This window comes from Argentina anserina, chromosome 5 (genome assembly GCF_933775445.1).
Source record: "Argentina anserina chromosome 5, drPotAnse1.1, whole genome shotgun sequence".
Taxonomy (NCBI): domain Eukaryota; kingdom Viridiplantae; phylum Streptophyta; class Magnoliopsida; order Rosales; family Rosaceae; genus Argentina; species Argentina anserina.
The window spans coordinates 10266063-10284181 of NC_065876.1; the positions used below are offsets into that span (position 1 = coordinate 10266063).

At 35.5% G+C, this 18119-nt stretch overlaps 3 protein-coding genes across 3 annotated transcripts; 1 reads left to right on the forward strand and 2 right to left on the reverse strand.

Moving 5' to 3' along the window:
• Positions 1 to 1180: 1180 nt before the first annotated feature.
• On the reverse strand, positions 1181 to 3392 carry LOC126793296 (bifunctional adenosine 5'-phosphosulfate phosphorylase/adenylylsulfatase HINT4). Its single transcript, XM_050519766.1, has 6 exons — positions 3282 to 3392; positions 3056 to 3102; positions 2891 to 2967; positions 2701 to 2767; positions 1839 to 1916; positions 1181 to 1739 (listed from the first exon to the last, which is right to left on the reverse strand). Exons 1-6 carry the CDS (start codon positions 3360 to 3362, stop codon positions 1643 to 1645), a joined length of 447 nt encoding a protein of 148 aa, XP_050375723.1. The 5' UTR covers positions 3363 to 3392; the 3' UTR covers positions 1181 to 1642.
• An 808-nt stretch (positions 3393 to 4200) lies between these two features.
• Positions 4201 to 8719, forward strand: LOC126793280 (protein arginine N-methyltransferase 1.6). The gene is made up of 14 exons (XM_050519747.1): positions 4201 to 4503; positions 4590 to 4812; positions 4889 to 5014; positions 5108 to 5272; positions 5351 to 5469; positions 5546 to 5625; positions 6009 to 6280; positions 6374 to 6610; positions 6949 to 7022; positions 7276 to 7369; positions 7473 to 7622; positions 7732 to 7806; positions 8172 to 8268; positions 8414 to 8719. Exons 1-14 carry the CDS (start codon positions 4214 to 4216, stop codon positions 8545 to 8547), a joined length of 2136 nt encoding a protein of 711 aa, XP_050375704.1. The 5' UTR covers positions 4201 to 4213; the 3' UTR covers positions 8548 to 8719.
• Positions 8720 to 9596: 877 nt separating this feature from the next.
• Positions 9597 to 17386, reverse strand: LOC126793281 (chaperone protein dnaJ 13). The gene is made up of 13 exons (XM_050519749.1): positions 17078 to 17386; positions 16416 to 16702; positions 15663 to 15860; positions 15473 to 15587; positions 15012 to 15098; positions 14653 to 14741; positions 14153 to 14237; positions 13430 to 13483; positions 12622 to 12702; positions 11060 to 11137; positions 10428 to 10667; positions 10066 to 10173; positions 9597 to 9970 (listed from the first exon to the last, which is right to left on the reverse strand). The coding sequence occupies exons 1-13, from the start codon at positions 17369 to 17371 to the stop codon at positions 9914 to 9916; spliced, it is 1773 nt and encodes a 590-aa protein (XP_050375706.1). The 5' UTR covers positions 17372 to 17386; the 3' UTR covers positions 9597 to 9913.
• Between the last annotated feature and the right edge of the window lie 733 nt (positions 17387 to 18119).

Sequence of the window (18119 nt, forward strand, 5' to 3'; positions counted from 1 at the left end):
TCCCTTGGTATACTCCCAACCATGCGCATTGCTAAGAGTATTGTCTTCAGTTGTACGTCTGCTATGTATGTACCCTTCCAAAGTTATTATTTCTATCCTTCCACAATACCAAATTTATTTTGTTGAAACCCTCAGCCTCCATTGAAAGAGCTCTTCCCAACAACCACAAGAATTGTGATGCAGACATTTAAATAAATAGGGTTGTCTATGGTACGGGGATGTATATCATACAATTAATTGAATAAAATTACTAAATTGACAACAATTTAATTGAACTAAATACGACATTGACAACAAAATTATCAGATTCCTTTTACACATTCACATATCATTGAACAAAATTACCATGTTTATAACAATTTGTTAAAAAACTTATAAAATGTCGTAAGTTGAGTAATTACTTATAATTAACTACAATTACCTAAAAATAATGATTCGTTTATCACAATAATGATAAATTTATTATCATATTTATAAATATATGTATCATATACACGTGATATCTAAGAAAATTCTTAAATAACCCCTGCTGCAGTTAGTTGAGTGCTCAAAGTACCTACACAGCTACACCGGCTACACGGTACACTGCTTTCTTTATCTCGTCTTAAAAGCTTATGTCCAATTTGATCATATATTTATACTATAGCTAACAATTCAACTCAAATGATAAATCTGAATTTCATGATGTTGATATAGATTATAGACATAAGGTCATAAGCACATCAATTATATTTTCTATGTGATGCGATGCCTATTGTGAACTGTTATTATAGTAGATGAGTGCATCTCATACGTGTCTCTGCAAATGCAATACACAAGCTTTGCTTATTAGGAGTAGTTAGTCATTCCATGAAGACAATAAAATCGGTAGCTGCAACATCTAAACTTGTTGGTTGCCGACTAGCTTCATATCAATTAATGTTTTTTAAATTAAAAAGCTTTACTTCACTAAACTTGATAATGTCTAGTATCCTACCAATATCTCATTATTCTCAGACATAATTAGCCGCGTGAAAAAAGAGTTCATGACTCAATGATAATCGTCAACGAATGAAAAGGAAATGAAACAATCTGTCATTACCGTTTTTATGGGAATAAACCATTGTTTACTGGTGTTTTTCATCGTCATGTTAGCCACATGTAGGCGCAATGAACACAGTGTGACATTGAAGTTATTGTATCGACTCATTCATTCGTACATGGTCAGTAAACTGTGACATGTTATTAATCTGGAATTCTGGATGTCACTGTTCAAGTATGTGCTAGCATTCTAGGATGAATGAGATTAAGATCTGTCTTCTCATATATCAAACTTCTAAATCACAGACGGTGATATTCTGGAAAACATGTACAATGTATGGGTACCTCATGATCTGCCAGTATAGATATGTGTGTGGGTGTTCCTATAGTAGCAATGTAGCATTGTGCATTACGTATGGTACTCCATGAACCCAATAAGCTGAAAGAAAGGTCTCAGTGGAGAAGGTAAGTCTCTATACTGGTATTAAAATCCGAATATTTTAGATTCTATAAGTTGCACACAACTGCACAGACCTTTTGACGTGGTCTATACTTCTCTTGGATTTCAAAGTCTGCACACTTAAGGGAAAGCACATGTATCATGTTTAACTTATAACACAAATCACAGTTGTGAAGGCAAAGGCTTGATCTTCTCCAACAATTTTTCAGCTTCAATAAATCCAAACGATCCCACGGACAGATATTTTATACGTTTCCATCTGTTCAATTATGAATGTGATAAGTATGTCTTAACAATGACAAATTGGAGGTAAGAGAAAACTAAAGCAATGTATTCAGGAAACCCCAAAATTACAAACCTGGGTGTATAAGGTAGTGCGAAACAATGGAGGTGAATATGGTTAACAGAGTTAAATGGTGGTTGATGAAAGCCAAATCTGTCAAAAGAACAATAAGATCTTAGTTAAAATTACACCAAAAAAAAAATCACATTTTTAGCTTCCAATAGCCATCATATGCAGAAACTTTCAGTCAAACAAATGACTCCATTGATGTATAGCTTAATGAGATATGCACTCAAGAACAATTATTCATTTTTCTTTCCAACAAATTTGTTTTTTTTTTTCTGGCCAATTTTATGTAATATTTTTAAGCCTCAGCAATGTATCTTAAGATCTTTGACAGAAAGACCATCTGCCAAAGAACAAGAAAAGTGACAAATTGGTCCATGGACACTAAACTGGCAGCGGAAAGTTTCTGCAAAAATTTTCACTATGTTCTTTCTGTTAGCGGGTGTTTCTTGATCCTAAAGTCTATTAATCAAAACAAAAATAAGTGTTTTGCTTGTCATTCTAGGAATCATTTACCTTACTCTTAAGATATGATAGGCATGGATGGAGGTGGATGTGAACATCGAAATCTACTGTCTTGCAGATTTCATATTTTCTCTTGGTAGGCAATAATCTAGTGTTTAGCGTTCACCACCAACTCTTACATTAGTACAGAGTAAGCATTAAAAAAGGTCAGCCAAACATAAGGGATGGTTTAATGCCACAAGTAAAAAAATAAATAGGATTCAGAAAAAGCAGTTTAGCCAAGTACATGATGGTCAGCTCCTTGTCTTAACAACACTAACAATTGCAAAACTCACAATATATCACAGCTAGAGAAAAAAATTAACAGAAGAGCTCCTCAGAATCAATGTAATTGAGCATAATGTACCTGTACTGATGGGACTGAGGTGCATCTCTTTGTATCAGTGCTTTCCCCACTTCTAACATGTGACTAACTAAACAGAACAAATTAAATAACGGTATAAGACTGTGAAGAGAAGTTGTTGATGATAAAAAAAAGGAGCCACATTTGATCAAGGCCATGTAACATATAAATTTCAGAGCAAAGTCAAGATTACCCAAAGAGTAGTCTTCAGGTCTCCTTTGAAGATCATTAACAGTTCGGATGTGATCGACAGGAATAACCAAGTAATGCCTGCAAGATTTTCACTTTACTCATTCAATCAAAATGATCATGCTGAATAGAATTAGAAGAATTCATTCAATAATCAACAGTTCAATACCTTAAAGCAGCGGGTTTGATGTCTTGAAAAGCAACCACCTTTTCATCCTGCAAGAAAAACCCAACGCCAATTACGGCCTCAAGATCAGCTCAAGTACCAAACTCAGGGATGGTTACTGAGAAAATGCAAAAGGCTAAATCCCATTTGAGAGTTCAAATTTCTCGGCAACCAAACAGGGTAGAAGCAAAAGAAAAATGTAGAGAAACCAGAGAGAGAAAGAGCTGACCGTGTAGAGGAGAGTGGTGGAGGAGGATTTTCCGGCGATCTGGCAGAAGATGCAGCGTGAAGCTGCCGCAGCTCCCGCCATTTGATGAGGTTGAGGCCCCCTAATGCTTTGAAGACAGCTGCTGCTCAAGTTGCTTCGTTATATTAGTTTGGAATAAGTATATTACAAAATCACCAATATTTCTTTCTTTATTGTCATTTGGGTCCTCATATTTGGGGTTTTCTGCAAAATTTTGTTTGGAAAAATTACCAAGCTTAAGACCTATTGTAAAAAGCTTGAGGCACTCGAGACGTGAGGAAATGCAACTTTGGGAACTCACTTGACACGAGACATTCATCTTCTGCATAACTTACATCTAGCTCAAAATCTTTACTGTAAAACATTTATGTAACTTACATGTAGCTCAAAACCTTTCAAAACAAATATTCCTTAAAACTCAAGCTCAATCTTTGATAGGGTCTAAACTTATGGAACTCCAAAAGGGAAGTCATTACCTTTCTAGCTCACCAAACCCGCACACATAATTCTAAAGATTAGATTAATACATCATTAAGCAAGTTAGATCGAAATCATATATGAAATAGATTTTATGTTCAACAAAATGCTATACATTACCACCGGTCAGACTATATCTCATATATGAGACCGATAATATTAATACAAACAAGGAGAATACACCACATCGTCGGTGCTCGGTAGAAGTGAGTTTTAGAGATCCCAAACTTTGTCAGGGTCAAAGTTTCAATCTATTTAAAAGTTAAAACAAATAGCTTTAACTTCACTGACTATTTACCCAAAAAGGAGGTTGGTTTGGTAACTTCACTGGCTAGTTTCATCCCTCTTTCAATCAGCCTAGTCAAAATTGTCAAAGTCTTTACTCTTTACTTCTCCAAGTGATTCGTAACTGAGAGTTCTTCAGTCTTCCTCGTCCTATGTTCCGTAGCAACTTAGTACCATTGTTGTCAAAACAAGTCCCCCTTCGTCTCACCCGAGCAATGAGCTCCCAGTTCCAGCTCCGAGTCAACCCACTCACCGGCAACTCGGAGTGGATCGTCATCGAAGAAAACGACCCAGAATCCCCAACTCCCTCCAACACTTCCCAAACTGCCCTCCTCGCCACAACCTCGTACCTCGACATGCTCAACGACTCTCCCAGGAACCGAGCTTACCGCCAAGCCATAGACAAGACCGTAACTCAACCTTGTCGTGTTCTTGACATTGGGTACTCCCCCATTTGATTCACCTTGAATTTGTCTCCTTATTTTATTTACAATTTGTGAAAGTAAATAGTTAATTTACTGTGTGAAGCGCCGGAACTGGGTTGCTGTCGATGATGGCTGCGCGGGCAATGGGGCCGCCGTCGTCGACGACATGTCGTATGGTGACGGCTTGTGAGTCGTACCTTCCAATGGTGAAGCTTATGAAGAAGGTTCTACGCTTGAACGACATGGAAAATCAGATAAAACTCATCAACAAGCGTTCTGATGAGCTCGAGTTGGGTGTTGATATCGATTCCCGAGCTCAAGTTCTTGTAAGTAAAGAAAGTTTGATTCTTTATGTAAAACGTTGCCGTTTTTGGTTCAAGACTTGTGTGTTCGAATTTGTAGGTTAGTGAGATACTGGACTCTGAGTTGTTAGGTGAAGGGTTGATACCTTCTCTGCAACATGCGCATGACATGTTGCTGGTTGAGAGTCCTGAAACGGTGCCGTTTAGAGCAACTACTTACGGTCAGGTATGTGGAGATGCTGATGTTTTTACAATGCTAGTAAAGTTTTGTACTTGAAACTGTGTTTTGATGCTTAAAGCTTGCTGGCTTGATGCTCAGTTGGTTGAGAGCACATATTTGTGGAAGCTTCATGATTTGCGTGGTAATGAGGCGATAGCGTGTGATGGGATTAGTCTTGTTCCAACCGGATTTGAGGATGTTTTGGGTGTTAAGCCGCAACAATATGCGTTTCATTGTGATGCTATAGCAAATGAAGTGAAACTGGTAATGAGATTACGTTGGTCTTTAGTAACATTGGGATGAATAGTGGTTTAATTTGTGCTTAATTTTTGGTACTTCTAGCTGTCGGAACCTTTCAAGATCTTTGAATTTGATTTTTCAAGACGGCCAGAGAGTGGTGGAGAAACGGAGCTATCTGTAAAGGCAACTAACGATGGTCGAGTTCATGCTATAATTTCATGGTAATTGAACTTCTTGAGTATTCCTATCAAGTAGAACAATTTCGGGGCGTTGTTGAGTGCACTCGTGTTATTTCAGGTGGATACTTCAGCTTGATAGAGAAGGGAAAATCTTTTATTCCACTGCCCCAAGGTGGATTAATTTGCCAGCCAACATTAGTAAGTCATATACACTATTCCTCTGCTATGAGCAAGAGCCAGCTTAATATAACTTTGTGCTATAACTAATTCTTTTTCAATATTCAAAGTAGGTTGAGCAACTCAATGCAGAATTTGAATAGATATAAATGTCTATATTATATGTGATAGAAAATTTGTTATGATAGTTTTAATAATTTCCTATTCCTGCGTAATAATTCTCCACCAACCCTGATTGCATTGGCCCTTTTGTGATGTCAGAACTTCAAACAAACCCTTAAACGAGAAACTTTCATTTATACAGAATTTTAAAGTCCCAGTTAAAGCATAAGTAATCCAGTGTGATGTTTTCTTTTGTCTGAAATCTGTATACAATTGAGAAAGTGGTTTCTTATTGTTGATAGGTCATGGGGACTGGTGTGACCATTGGAAACAGTGTGTATGGTTTGTCCCCGGTGAAGGTATGTCCGTAAAGAAGGATAAAGAAGTTTTTTTGCATGCTGTTCATACGGATATCAGCATATCATATAATATCAAGAGCCCTGAATCAAGAAACACGAGTATGCATTATGGCGTAACTGGCAGGGATTTCAGGCTCATACTACCACCAGAAAGAATTGCAATTTATGGAGACAGTGAATGGAGGCAAACCATGTTTGATGCAATAAGTAATGTGGTAAGAATCAAGATCTCTCTGAGCCACCCCTCCCAAAAGAAAAGAGCAATTCAAGAATTTGCACATTCTTGACATAAATGGTATTCTTCACAGTTACAGGGAAGAGTTGATCCATTATGCATTGTTGCAGATGACAGCGTCTTCTTAGCTCTACTCATTGCACATCTTTCTAAAACATCACATGTGATGTCATTCTTTCCGGGATTGCAAGACAAAGGTGTGCAATATTTGCAAGCTGTCGCCAGAGCCAACAATTTCTCAGTTGATCGTGTAGAATATATTAAAAAGAAGAAAACTGAGTTAACTGTGCATGACACACATCAGAAAAAGGTATTCTCTTCTCAATATTAACCACCAGATAATTCCTAGAATTGAAAAGAGAATAAAATCTTTTGTTCCATCACTTCCATGTACTATTGTATCTGCTCTTTAAGCTTCCAGTTGAAATGGGCTACAGTAATGATACATTGAAGGATTATTTTCTGTTTCCTTGTTTTCTGGTAAAGTTTCATTAGGTGATTGAATCTAGTAAAGATCTGAAACACAGGTATTGTAGCTAAAACTTGCCTGATTATGTTCAAACATTTGAGGCTGAGAACTGGGGGAAAGTTGGTGTTTTGCTGTTGGAATTTTGGGATCGTAATCTTGTGATTTTGTTCATTTTGTAGGTTGAACTGTTGATTGGAGAACCTTTCTACTATGGAACAGATAACATGCTTCCGTGGCAGAACCTCCGATTCTGGTATGTAATTTAAAATATTTTCCAGTCATTGCTCAAGATATTTCATGCACAGTATGTATGACTATGTAGACTCAATTATGCAATGGTGTGTGTTCTCAGCAGAGTTACCAGTCTTTAAAAAAAATTAATACTCTGTATTGGTTACTATATTATCCTTATCAGTTGATAAGTGTTCACTGAGAGTTTTTTTTATAATTATTTTACTTTTAAAATATATACAATATTATATAATTTTCTTTGCATTTGTTTGAAGGAATGAGCGGACAATGCTGCAGTCTGTCCTATCCGAAGATGCATTAATAATGCCTTGCAAGGCAATATTAAAGGCTTGTGCACTGTCTATCCCTGTAAGTTTTGTCCTACCATGCAACCTTAAATCTCCCGTATGAAACGTATACACGTAATTGTTAACTATAGATCCTAAGTTATGCAATCTGGTCTCTTGTACAGGATCTTTGGAATAGTCGTTGCAGCTTGAGTAAGATTGAAGGGTTTGACCATTCTGTTGTAAATTCCACCTTAGGGGCATGTGGTGAACTACCTGGGGAGCAAGAGGGCCCTTGTCTTCCCTACTTTATTTGGCAGTGTGGAGATGTTAAGGTAATCATTCTGAGTAGAATTGTGTTTCATAGAGAGGCATTTAAAGATCCTTTCGGAAATCAGAAGAGAAAAATATACTCATAGGAAAAATGTATTTGTAATATTTCAGAAACTGAGTGAAGCAATTACGGTCATGGAGTTTGATTTCTCAAAGCCTATAATGCCATCTCATGGAAAAACCCAGGTACAACAATCATCCCTTAAAATCTCAGTAGTGATATATGCTGTATTCCTTGTTGAAATCTGGTCACAGGTGCATTTGCCTCAAGAGTGCAATTCTGCGTGTAAACTTCTTACGCATGCATAATAAAGCACTGGAATGAATGAATTAGAATTGTTCTCACTATAGCTTGATTGAAGGACCCTTATTAATTGTCTTTTAATCAACTTTTAATTAAGAGTGTGTTTGCATGACTTTCCTTCAAACTTGTTTTTCCCTTCCCTCTCAAGTAACATCTGGATTTGATTATATGGCGATATTGTTTATCCTATAACTTAAAATGATTAAAGGATCAGCAGTTTAATTGTTATGGAATACATTCCTGGTAGGTTGAATTTGCTGAGCCAGGGATATGCCACGGTTTCGCACTGTGGATTGATTGGGTGATGGATTCAGATGACTCCATTGTGTTGTGTACAGGGCCAGGTATGGTTAGGCTGTTTATCTAAGATATTCAATGGACATTGTATTAGTTGTCGAGACTCAAATTCATAGAAAAGAAAAGAAATTAAGTACGGGGAACTTGAAGGTCTCGCTCTCATTACTAGCATATTGTTAAATGTGGGTTCAGATAAGAGGTACTGGAAGCAAGGAGTAAAGCTTCTGGCCAAGCCTGTGGAAGTCGGGAAAAGCTCTTCTGCAGTAATTGAAGCTTGGTTTGATCCATCAACTGGCGACATGGACGTTAGACATGCTTTTTCATAGATTCTCAAAATGTCAGTCACACCTGGGGTTTCAACATATTTGTGAAGAGGCATGATGTACTAGTTGAGGGAGCTACCCTTTCCCTTTATATTTAAGGGTTTTGCACCATTTGATATACATTCCTTGGTGAATTTGGCTACTATCATCAATTTTTTTGATTTATTGAGGCAAATAGACCTGTTCTTCGATGTCAAACATATGCTTAGTAAGTCAATTCCCGTGGGATCCCAATGTTCCTAATTCAGAGAGTAGAGACTAGAACAGAAAGTGAAATAGTCTGCCACCGGACAATTTAATTCCATTTCAACGTGAAGTGGCACTCGTAAAGCTTCCAACTAGTAATAAGTTTACCCCAAAACTTGGATGCATAACCGTTGTAGACGTAAAACTGGGATCCCAAAACATGAATCTAAATTCGTTGGCCTCCAACCATAATCCTCAGCTTTGAGTAAAACCCTGAATCCAAGAGAACATCACATGCTTCCTAATTGATAGGTTCCATACGAATATAGGATACGCGGTAACACAGATTTTCATCTGACAGGGAAACTATACCATTACTCGAACCTTGTAAAAACCTCCTCAAACGTAATCTTACCAATGGAGTAGCGTACATTTTTTGAAGCTTAGAATTGAGCAATATTGCAGTGTATCGTTGCAAAACATCAGTCGTTTTAGTGTTAAAGACAATAACATTCATTGTGGAATTGTAGTGCCCTACCAAAAAAATTACATGCTTACTGCCTTACTGCCATATAAGTTTCAACTCAATCGAACACTAACTTACAGTTTCAATTTTTAAGGTTTAAAGTTCGACTTGATCACGAATTCAAAACATGGGAGTACTTCAACGTTGATTTTATGTTCCAGTAGAATGTTACCCCTTCAAAGTTCAATCCGGTTCTCACAATTTTTTGCATTTCTTCATCGCTAGCCGTTGGCTATAGTTCCAAGTTGCTGGACCAACATAAGTAATAAATAAAACATAAATACAGAATCTTAATATAAACGCAGCAAAGGTATGGAATATACATATTTTACAACTGGCACACCAAAGTACGGTAGGTCACGTCTAATGTATAAAAAAATGGCTATAGTTCAACTTGCCAAAGTTAAAAAGTTAAATTAAGAAGGGAAAATTAATAAGTTGGACTTTTTTCTTTCCATAGTTCTTATTAAATTAAATACAACATTTTAAGAAAAAATTGTAGCGGCTGTAAGGGAACAAAGTAAAAGAAGAAAAGGAAATCAAGTTGAGATACCTTTACATTTTGGGGTATCAGGTACCATGGTAAGAGGATTGCGTATAACATACAGAATGGGAGAGGTAATCAAAATGTAAATTAAAGCATTGTAAAATGAATACTCAAATTCTGTGCGTTTCCTGAGGTAATAGCAACTCGGCATAATCATCAACTACTACCTGATACCAATAGAAAGGCAAAATTCATATAAGTCATAGGAAATCCAACACTCGTATGAAATCTGTGTTTCAACAACAAGGAAACTGCAGTGTACCTCGTATACATTGCCACCATAAGTGTACTCTACATACAACTGCTTAGGCTCTCCAGGACATGGATCGAAAAATCCCATAATGCCAGACTTCTTTACGCCTTCGTGAAGCTGCCAGATCAAATTAAGCAATCAGAAGTCTGAGAACAATTATTGAAACTATAAGGTAGGCTATTTTTTTATGAGTTATCTTTTGGTGAATCATAAGCAGTGATGCAGAACAGTCTTCTCAGACTGGTATGTCAAGCCACTCCACTTTAGTTTTAAAGGATGAGTTACATGTTAGCCTGACACTCCCTCTTCCTTTTATTTATTACCGGAAGAGTAGAGATGTAAAACAGTATTGCAGTTAAGAAACAACAAACCTTGAGTTGCCCGTTGTCACTGACGAGAAAGTTTAGAGGCAATGTAACATCAACGAACTGTAGAGCTAATTCATCATTTGTTTCTACATTTTCATCTCTTTTCTTCAAAGTTTTAACACTCCCATAAAATGCCTTTGTGATTACCAGGCCTCCTATCTCTTGCTGCTTTTTCTGTTTCCTATTTGCTACATTTTGTAATAACTTTTGAGCTTTATCTGCCGCTGCTCGTGCCTCTTGAACCTGCATAAACAGGGTTACAAAAGTTTCCACATTTTCACACGAGGCCAAAGAAAAGAAAAGCAAGATAGCCAAGAATAAATCAAAGGTTTACCAAATATTAAAAAGCAGATATGAGCATGCAATACAACTTAAACTTGCATAACACAAGGACCCAACTCAAAACTAATAGCATATTTATAGCATTTCACCACAAAGAATTTCATTGGACAACACCTCCCACATTTTCTTGCAAATAACAACTACATGCCTACTGTATAGAGCTTTCCTGCTAGGCATGATTATTCACATCAAAATAATGATATTCAGGTCCTCAATTCAATATGAAAGGGCAAGCAGAAATCATAGATAAAGCACGACAGAGCACACAGATTCTATGATATGGATGACCATACCTTGGCAGAAGTTCTTTCCATGTTCTCTAAAGCCTTCTGCTTTTCCCTCATTAGATAATAAGGTTTGATAATAAATTTCTGCAAGCATACAAAGAGGACACTAAATCAATATACAATATATTGATCAACCTAGTTAGTTGTAAAACATTAGAACTGATACCAAATAAATTTCACAAACAGAAAAGTGATTATTTAGAAACTCTGCAGACAGAAAATACAAGTTAGCACCTGATGATATCTCTACCCTTTAATATTAACAGCACAACTACTCTAATTTAAAATCTTGGCACCTGGTTGATATCCTTTCCCACTTTAACCTACTCCAGTCTATGATTACAAAGTCAAATTTTGCCACTAGCCTTAGGGTTTTCAGAGAAAACCAAATTCCCCGATCAACTGACATGTTAACAAGATAGATTACATCTTAATGACTCTACAGCCATATAACACCGATTTTGTTTATCCTAAAGTAAACATATATCTTACCAATTATTATTTCTATGATACCAAAGTCACGTTTTGTTACTGATCTTGGAGATAATGACTCAACTATCATCTTCAAGACTCCACACCAGACCAGATAGATGCTGTTTCCTTAAGTTTACAATTATCACCACCAACTCTTACAAGTTTGACAATACCTCAATTTAGAAGATTCTCTTTTTCATCATATATATATATATGGAAACCTCAGACATGGCTATCTTCTAAATGGAACTTTTTTTTTTCTTTCAAGATTTACACGCAAATCACAAGACAAAATTAGAATCTGGTTAATATCGTCTGGATCGGAAAGTATGAATTACATCCTAAAATGACGAGATAGGGAGAGAACAAGGAAACTCCTCCTACCTTGGATACATGAATCAAAAATTTTAATATATATATATATATATATCAGTCCATATCTAGACTGAAGCTCTACTCTGAAATTAAAGAGTGAAGTTCCAATTTTAGTACACTTTTCGGTCAAAAATTTTCACCATAAGTGATTCAATATTTAGGTATGTTATTCAAGATTATCTCTACAAAATTTCATCCAATTCGGACATCGTTAATGTATTGAAATTAGATTAAAACAATTAATGAATTAAAACTGTTCAACATGAACCATTCGTGTAAATCTCAATTTTAAAAGCTCAAACCATTGTCGAATTAGATGAAACTTTGTATATATGATCTTGAATAACATACCTAAATATTGAATCACTTATGGTGAAAAAATTTGACCGAAAAGTGAACAAAAATTAGAACTTCACTATTTAATTTCAGAGTGAAGCTTCACTCTGGATAACTTCACTCTGAATAGAGACTATATATATATAGACACGCATATATAGATGTGTGTATATATATATATATATATATATATATACAGAAAATCTCAGCTGCAGACATCCGCATGGTGCGGACGTCCACAGACGAGAAGCCCTGTATATGATTATTAACAAAAGGACCATATAATTATGTCAGTAAAACTTAACATATATTCCAGCTTTTATGCAGAAGTTTAAGAACAGTAACATACAAACCAAAGGCGTCAAAACAAGAAAGATATTAACCTTGGCAAAGAAGTACAGAGATGTTGGAAAAAAGAATGCTGCAGTTGCAAAAACAGGATCCAAATGTCTTGAAAGCAAAATCTGCATGTAAAACGCATGAGAAATAAGTCAACATAAGAATAGTAAAAGAAGCATATATTTCCAAACATTGGGAATTGACCCAGAATAAAACCATCAAATTCAGTACCAGATTAAACAGGTGTTGTAGACAGACTAGGAAGTTGTTATATCAAGTGTTACCTTATTATGATGCAGCCCATTGCAGCCTCAGTTTCATATAAAGGTTTATTTATTAATCCAGTACCATGGACATAAAACATTTTTGAAGAAGGGAAAAAAAGTGTACATTTATTTACTAAAGTGATAAATAGATATATCTGTCATAGGTTTCAGTACTCCTGTGAATAGAAAAATATACCAATTTGAGTAACTGTTACATATCTTTTGGACAAATTGCATGACATAAGGCCATCTCATATGTAAATTAGCATTTTGACAAATGATTGTAAAGTCATTGATCTAAATTATCAAACAAAAATTAACGAATTGTCAGATCAAGAACTGCTTCTATGTCAGTCTTGAAATTATTACAATGGCACTAATTAATCATGCATATCTTATTTCAAGTTTTCTGTAAAGCTAACTAAGCATTCAAAAGCAACACCCCTAGCTGCTATTTCCAAATTTCTAAACAGACACAATTTTTAACGTCCAAGGCCATAAATAAGAAGGTGCTCATAACAGCCTCCAACTACTACAAGTCAAACAAGCACACATCTAAAATTCAGCAAGATGAGGAAATACTTACAGGAACAATCAACTTTTGGCCTCCACGATGCAGTTCCAATTTCCAAAAGATACCCTGCGACAGAAGGATATCTACGTAAGCATATAGCACACAGTCAAGATCAATAAAAGTCATATATGAGTTTACTAACAGTAAATTTATCAGAAACGTAGAAATAATCAAATGAACTTTAAACAATAACCCTTAACAGAACACTCGACAGTTGCAAAACTAATACAAATTATTAACGAAATTTTGAAAATATTAATTTTATTATTTACCTGTTTAACTTGGGAAAAAATATCCAGGGAACCCCATATCCCACAAACTGAAGTATTTATTGGTTTGATGAGATTAGCTTCTCTTCCTCAATTAGTTGAAATTAAGTTCAAATTTCAAAAACCAACATAGATCAGTCCAGTTGCTACATATGAAAATTTTTCAATTATCAACTGAAAAGATAAGCACCCTAATACCTGAAAGTTATCCTAAAAATTTATCTTACAACTCCATGCATTATTACTGTATCTTCAAAATATATTTTAGAAAGAAAAATGTTTAATAATTATATAAATTTGAATTGATTATCACTATCCCAAGACAGTATCACACAACTGAAAAAAAATAAGATAAGCATAGATATACTTGTATCTTTTGTTTCCAGTGGAGAAAAAATTCCTGAAAGGTATACTTCAATGTTAGCAGCCTAAAATTTGAATATTCATACAGTTCCATTTGAATCACCTGAATTCCTATCGAATACAACATGCGGACAGTGCTAAATTTAGATATTTTTCTCCCACCACCAACTTCGATCGCAAGGGCATGGCTGCAATGGCAGCAAATAAAATTCAGAAGTGTACGATCAAAATTATTATATTCATTTGGTCAATTATTTATCAGAACAGGATTACAAAAGGACATTCCATATAAGTTCCTAAACAACCAGAACTAGATTCCTCTACGCAGCACGGTGACCCATATTAGTAAACAGAGAATCTTAACATATGTATGACCGACAAATTAAATTGCAGATATTAGAGCTATCATATTATTCTCTAAGAGAACATAACCAAGAACAAGGTTTCACTGGTATCCATGGCCTATTGATCCTGTAATAATAAAATTGTAAAGTACACAAATTAATAAGTAATGTTCAGCAAAAGCAGAAGTAAGCATTTATTTATATGAAGTTATCACCGGTAGATTGTTTAATTAGTATCCATTAAGATACTAAATCGTACCTTCCAAATTTTCCTTCTAGATGACCATGAGACTTTTTGGAAAAACGATGAGTATAATTAGCTGTTACCTCAAAAGAACCTAGTCCCAACTGAGAAATTTGAACATGAATGAAGAAGTGAATTAGGAAGATATTAAGCAAGTAATAAAAAGGAGTACAGTTATGTATCATCTAGAATCACTATGTAAAATGTACTGCAATTTCATATATATAAAGTGTTGAAACATAGAATGGAAAAATCAGATAAGGTGTAGGTAATGGGTAGTCTGAACTGCATGTCTCCATGTTATTCTCCTTCGACAGATTTCAAACTCCCAACACAAAAGTACCTTCATTTTTTTAAAAACAACATAAAAGTACCTTCATCTGTCCAGAAGCAGAGGATTTCTCTTCTTTCTTTTTCCATCCTATTGCAATAGATGAATCAGTGCCCAGATTAAGCTCTATCTGTTAAAGAAAAGGTGGCATGTTAGCAATCACCAAAAAGAAAAATGCATATGTACAACCCAACTAAGTACTATACTTTTTTGTTATTCAAAACACATTCAAAAGTTGGGTAAGCTTTCACTTCCTTTTGCCTTTTCATAAACTTCCTCTCGTCAACAAAAAAAAAAGACACAGTCATGTAAAGATTTGGTATGTCTGTGTAAAGATGGAAAACATTTCTAGTAGAAACATAGTTGGAGGCATCCGACACATTCATGCGAACAAGCAAATGGTTCTTTTTGCAAATCAGTCATGCATAATCTCCTATTACTGATGTTACACAGTACCACATAAAGCCATAACAAAAAAAAGGTCAGCTGGAACAAGACACATACATTTCCACTTGTAGTTTCAGACAGTTCTCGTGTCCACACATTGGAGAGATTCAACGAACCATCTTTCAAGGACAGTGCAAGTCCCATTGTTGCATTTAAATGTTGAGATAAGTGACTGGAAGAAGAGCCAGTGAAGAGGTAAGGAGGAATCAATAAAGTGCTGAAAAGTCAAAACTGATACATCACTTACCGAGATGTCTGCACTCCAAGAAGTGACCTTAAACCAGTTGAGGCCACAATCTCCATGGAAGAAACTGGAGAAAGCTGATGGCCGAAAACAAGAGTAGCTCCTCCACCGCCAGAGTTTCCATTAGCTGCTACATATCCGCCAATTGATAGTGTATTGCGTTTTGATATCTGAGACTGAACTGTACTTGTCATAGCCATTCTGACATGTATGTAATGGACATATTAGTTATCCGACAAAACAACTGGCACGATTGTATATCAAACATAACTGAACTTTTAGATACCAAGGATAATAATAAGATTCTAGGACATTTACTAGCATTGCCTATCAAAACAAAAGTTTAATAAAAATATATAACCAACAGTAACTCTAGTTGTCATGATACAAAATGAGCCAGGCCCAAGAATGTGATGATCTACAAACTACAACGAAGCCGATTAAAACAGCACATTTTATAGAGATAGAAGGTATAAAGTAACTAGATTCTCAAGAGAAGATCATCGCCAATGCCTGTATGTGTGTGACATGTGTGACTCTTGGCCAGAAGTAAAGGATGACACTCGGATGGACCAATAATATCGGCTATAACAAAGTATGCCCGCCTAATAACCCTAACTGCATAACTTTCTTAATAATTTAGCTATATAGTTGTTTCCAGTAGATAAAAGAAAAAATTGGGCAGATTGTTTAACTTTCTTTAAGATGATCAACACCAAAGGACCAAAAAGTAATGATAAATGAATGGAGCTGTACCCTCTCATGAAGCCGTTGCCACTTAAAAAGTGTGGTAAAGACATTTTGGCAACCATGGAACCAGAAGTTTGAAATTGTGCCGCGACCTTCTCTAATTCCTTCAATTTCCGCAACCTCTCAAGTTCCTCCTTTAGCTCTTCTGCTTTACTGAGCTTTGTACCAAGCTCCAAACCGGAAGTCAACCCTTCCATACCATAAATATCATATATCTTCCTCTTATTCTCATCTGTCAATATCTCATACGCTTCACATATTCGTTGAAAGTTTTCTGTAGCAGCTTCTTTCATCTGAAATTAAGTTTTAAATGACAAAATTTAATTGAGCGCGGTCTTTTAGAATCAATACAATACAACTCTAAACTATTGACTGAGTTCAATATACATAGAACAAACTTGCATTGCACTCATTATATCACCAATGCCTTCCAAAGCACAAAACTTTATGATCGTTCTAACCTCTAAACTCTCCCCTGATCACAATTAACCAGAACAGAACAAACCCAATAGACCCAATGACCCAGAAAACCGAAAACCAAAGTCAATGCTGCAAGTAAAACACATATATTGAGGGAATGCATCAACTGATACAAACCCAAAAGATAAAAATTGAAACTTTATGAAAACAACAAAGCAAGTGAGTTTGAGATTCAAATAAGTACTCACATGGGGAGCTTGAATTTTATCTGGGTGGTAGATTTGGGCCCATTGCCGGTAGGATTTTCTGATTTCGTCATCGGAGGCATCAGGAGATATGTGAAGCAGTGCGTAGAGTTCTCTATTGGGTGGTCCGTCATCCTCGTCCTTCATCCTTGTGCTTCTGCTTGGGTCTCTACTACTTCTTCTTCTTCTTTCTCTGTGTGTTTGGGAGTTTGAGTTTAGGGGTTTTAGGGGTTTTGACTGGAGCCGGTTGTTCTGTTCTGTGTCACCAACTGAAACAGTGCACAACTTGTTGGTCATAACGATTTTTGGTTCTTTTTTCTCAAGAAATCTTCATGGGCCGAGTTTGGTGTCTTGTGAACTCGTGAAGGTTTTTCTTCGGTAGAAAGAAAGGTTCATGTTATCTGGAGTCCAAGTTGAAATAAGGCTTTTCTCTAGTCTCTGATCAAATGACCGAGTCTTTTGATCCCTCCATGGCCAACTTAAATGTTTTTCGGGATTCGGCACGCCAAACGTTAATCAATTTAGGGTTAATTCCTCATATGGCTACTTGAATAATTTGGTACCTGATGTATGAAAACGAATTTAGTACCTGAAATTCTCATTTGTAAGCCATTTTGATATCTCTATCAATTTTGATTATCTTTTTAGGGTTATTTTCGTCATTCTACCCCTAAACTTATTAAATTCACATTTTTCTTCATTTGTTCTTATAATTGTCACTCTTTGGACATAATTAAATTGATATATCTACTCCACTTAGCATCTACTTTGCATATATTGAAAATAAATTTTTTTTCTTAATATACTTATTGTATCCTAATTATTTTTTACAAAGGAAATAAATTGCCTTTATGTAATTATTATTTTTTCTTAAAATATATATTTTTAAATTACTTATAATTAAAATTAATTTAGATTGATAGCTACAGTATGAAAAATTATATACGTAAATCATCACAGATATTAAGTGGATGAGTTATCAATTTTTAGTGATAATTTAGATGCAATTTGAAGGTATTATGAAAAAATGAAGTAAAATAGAGAT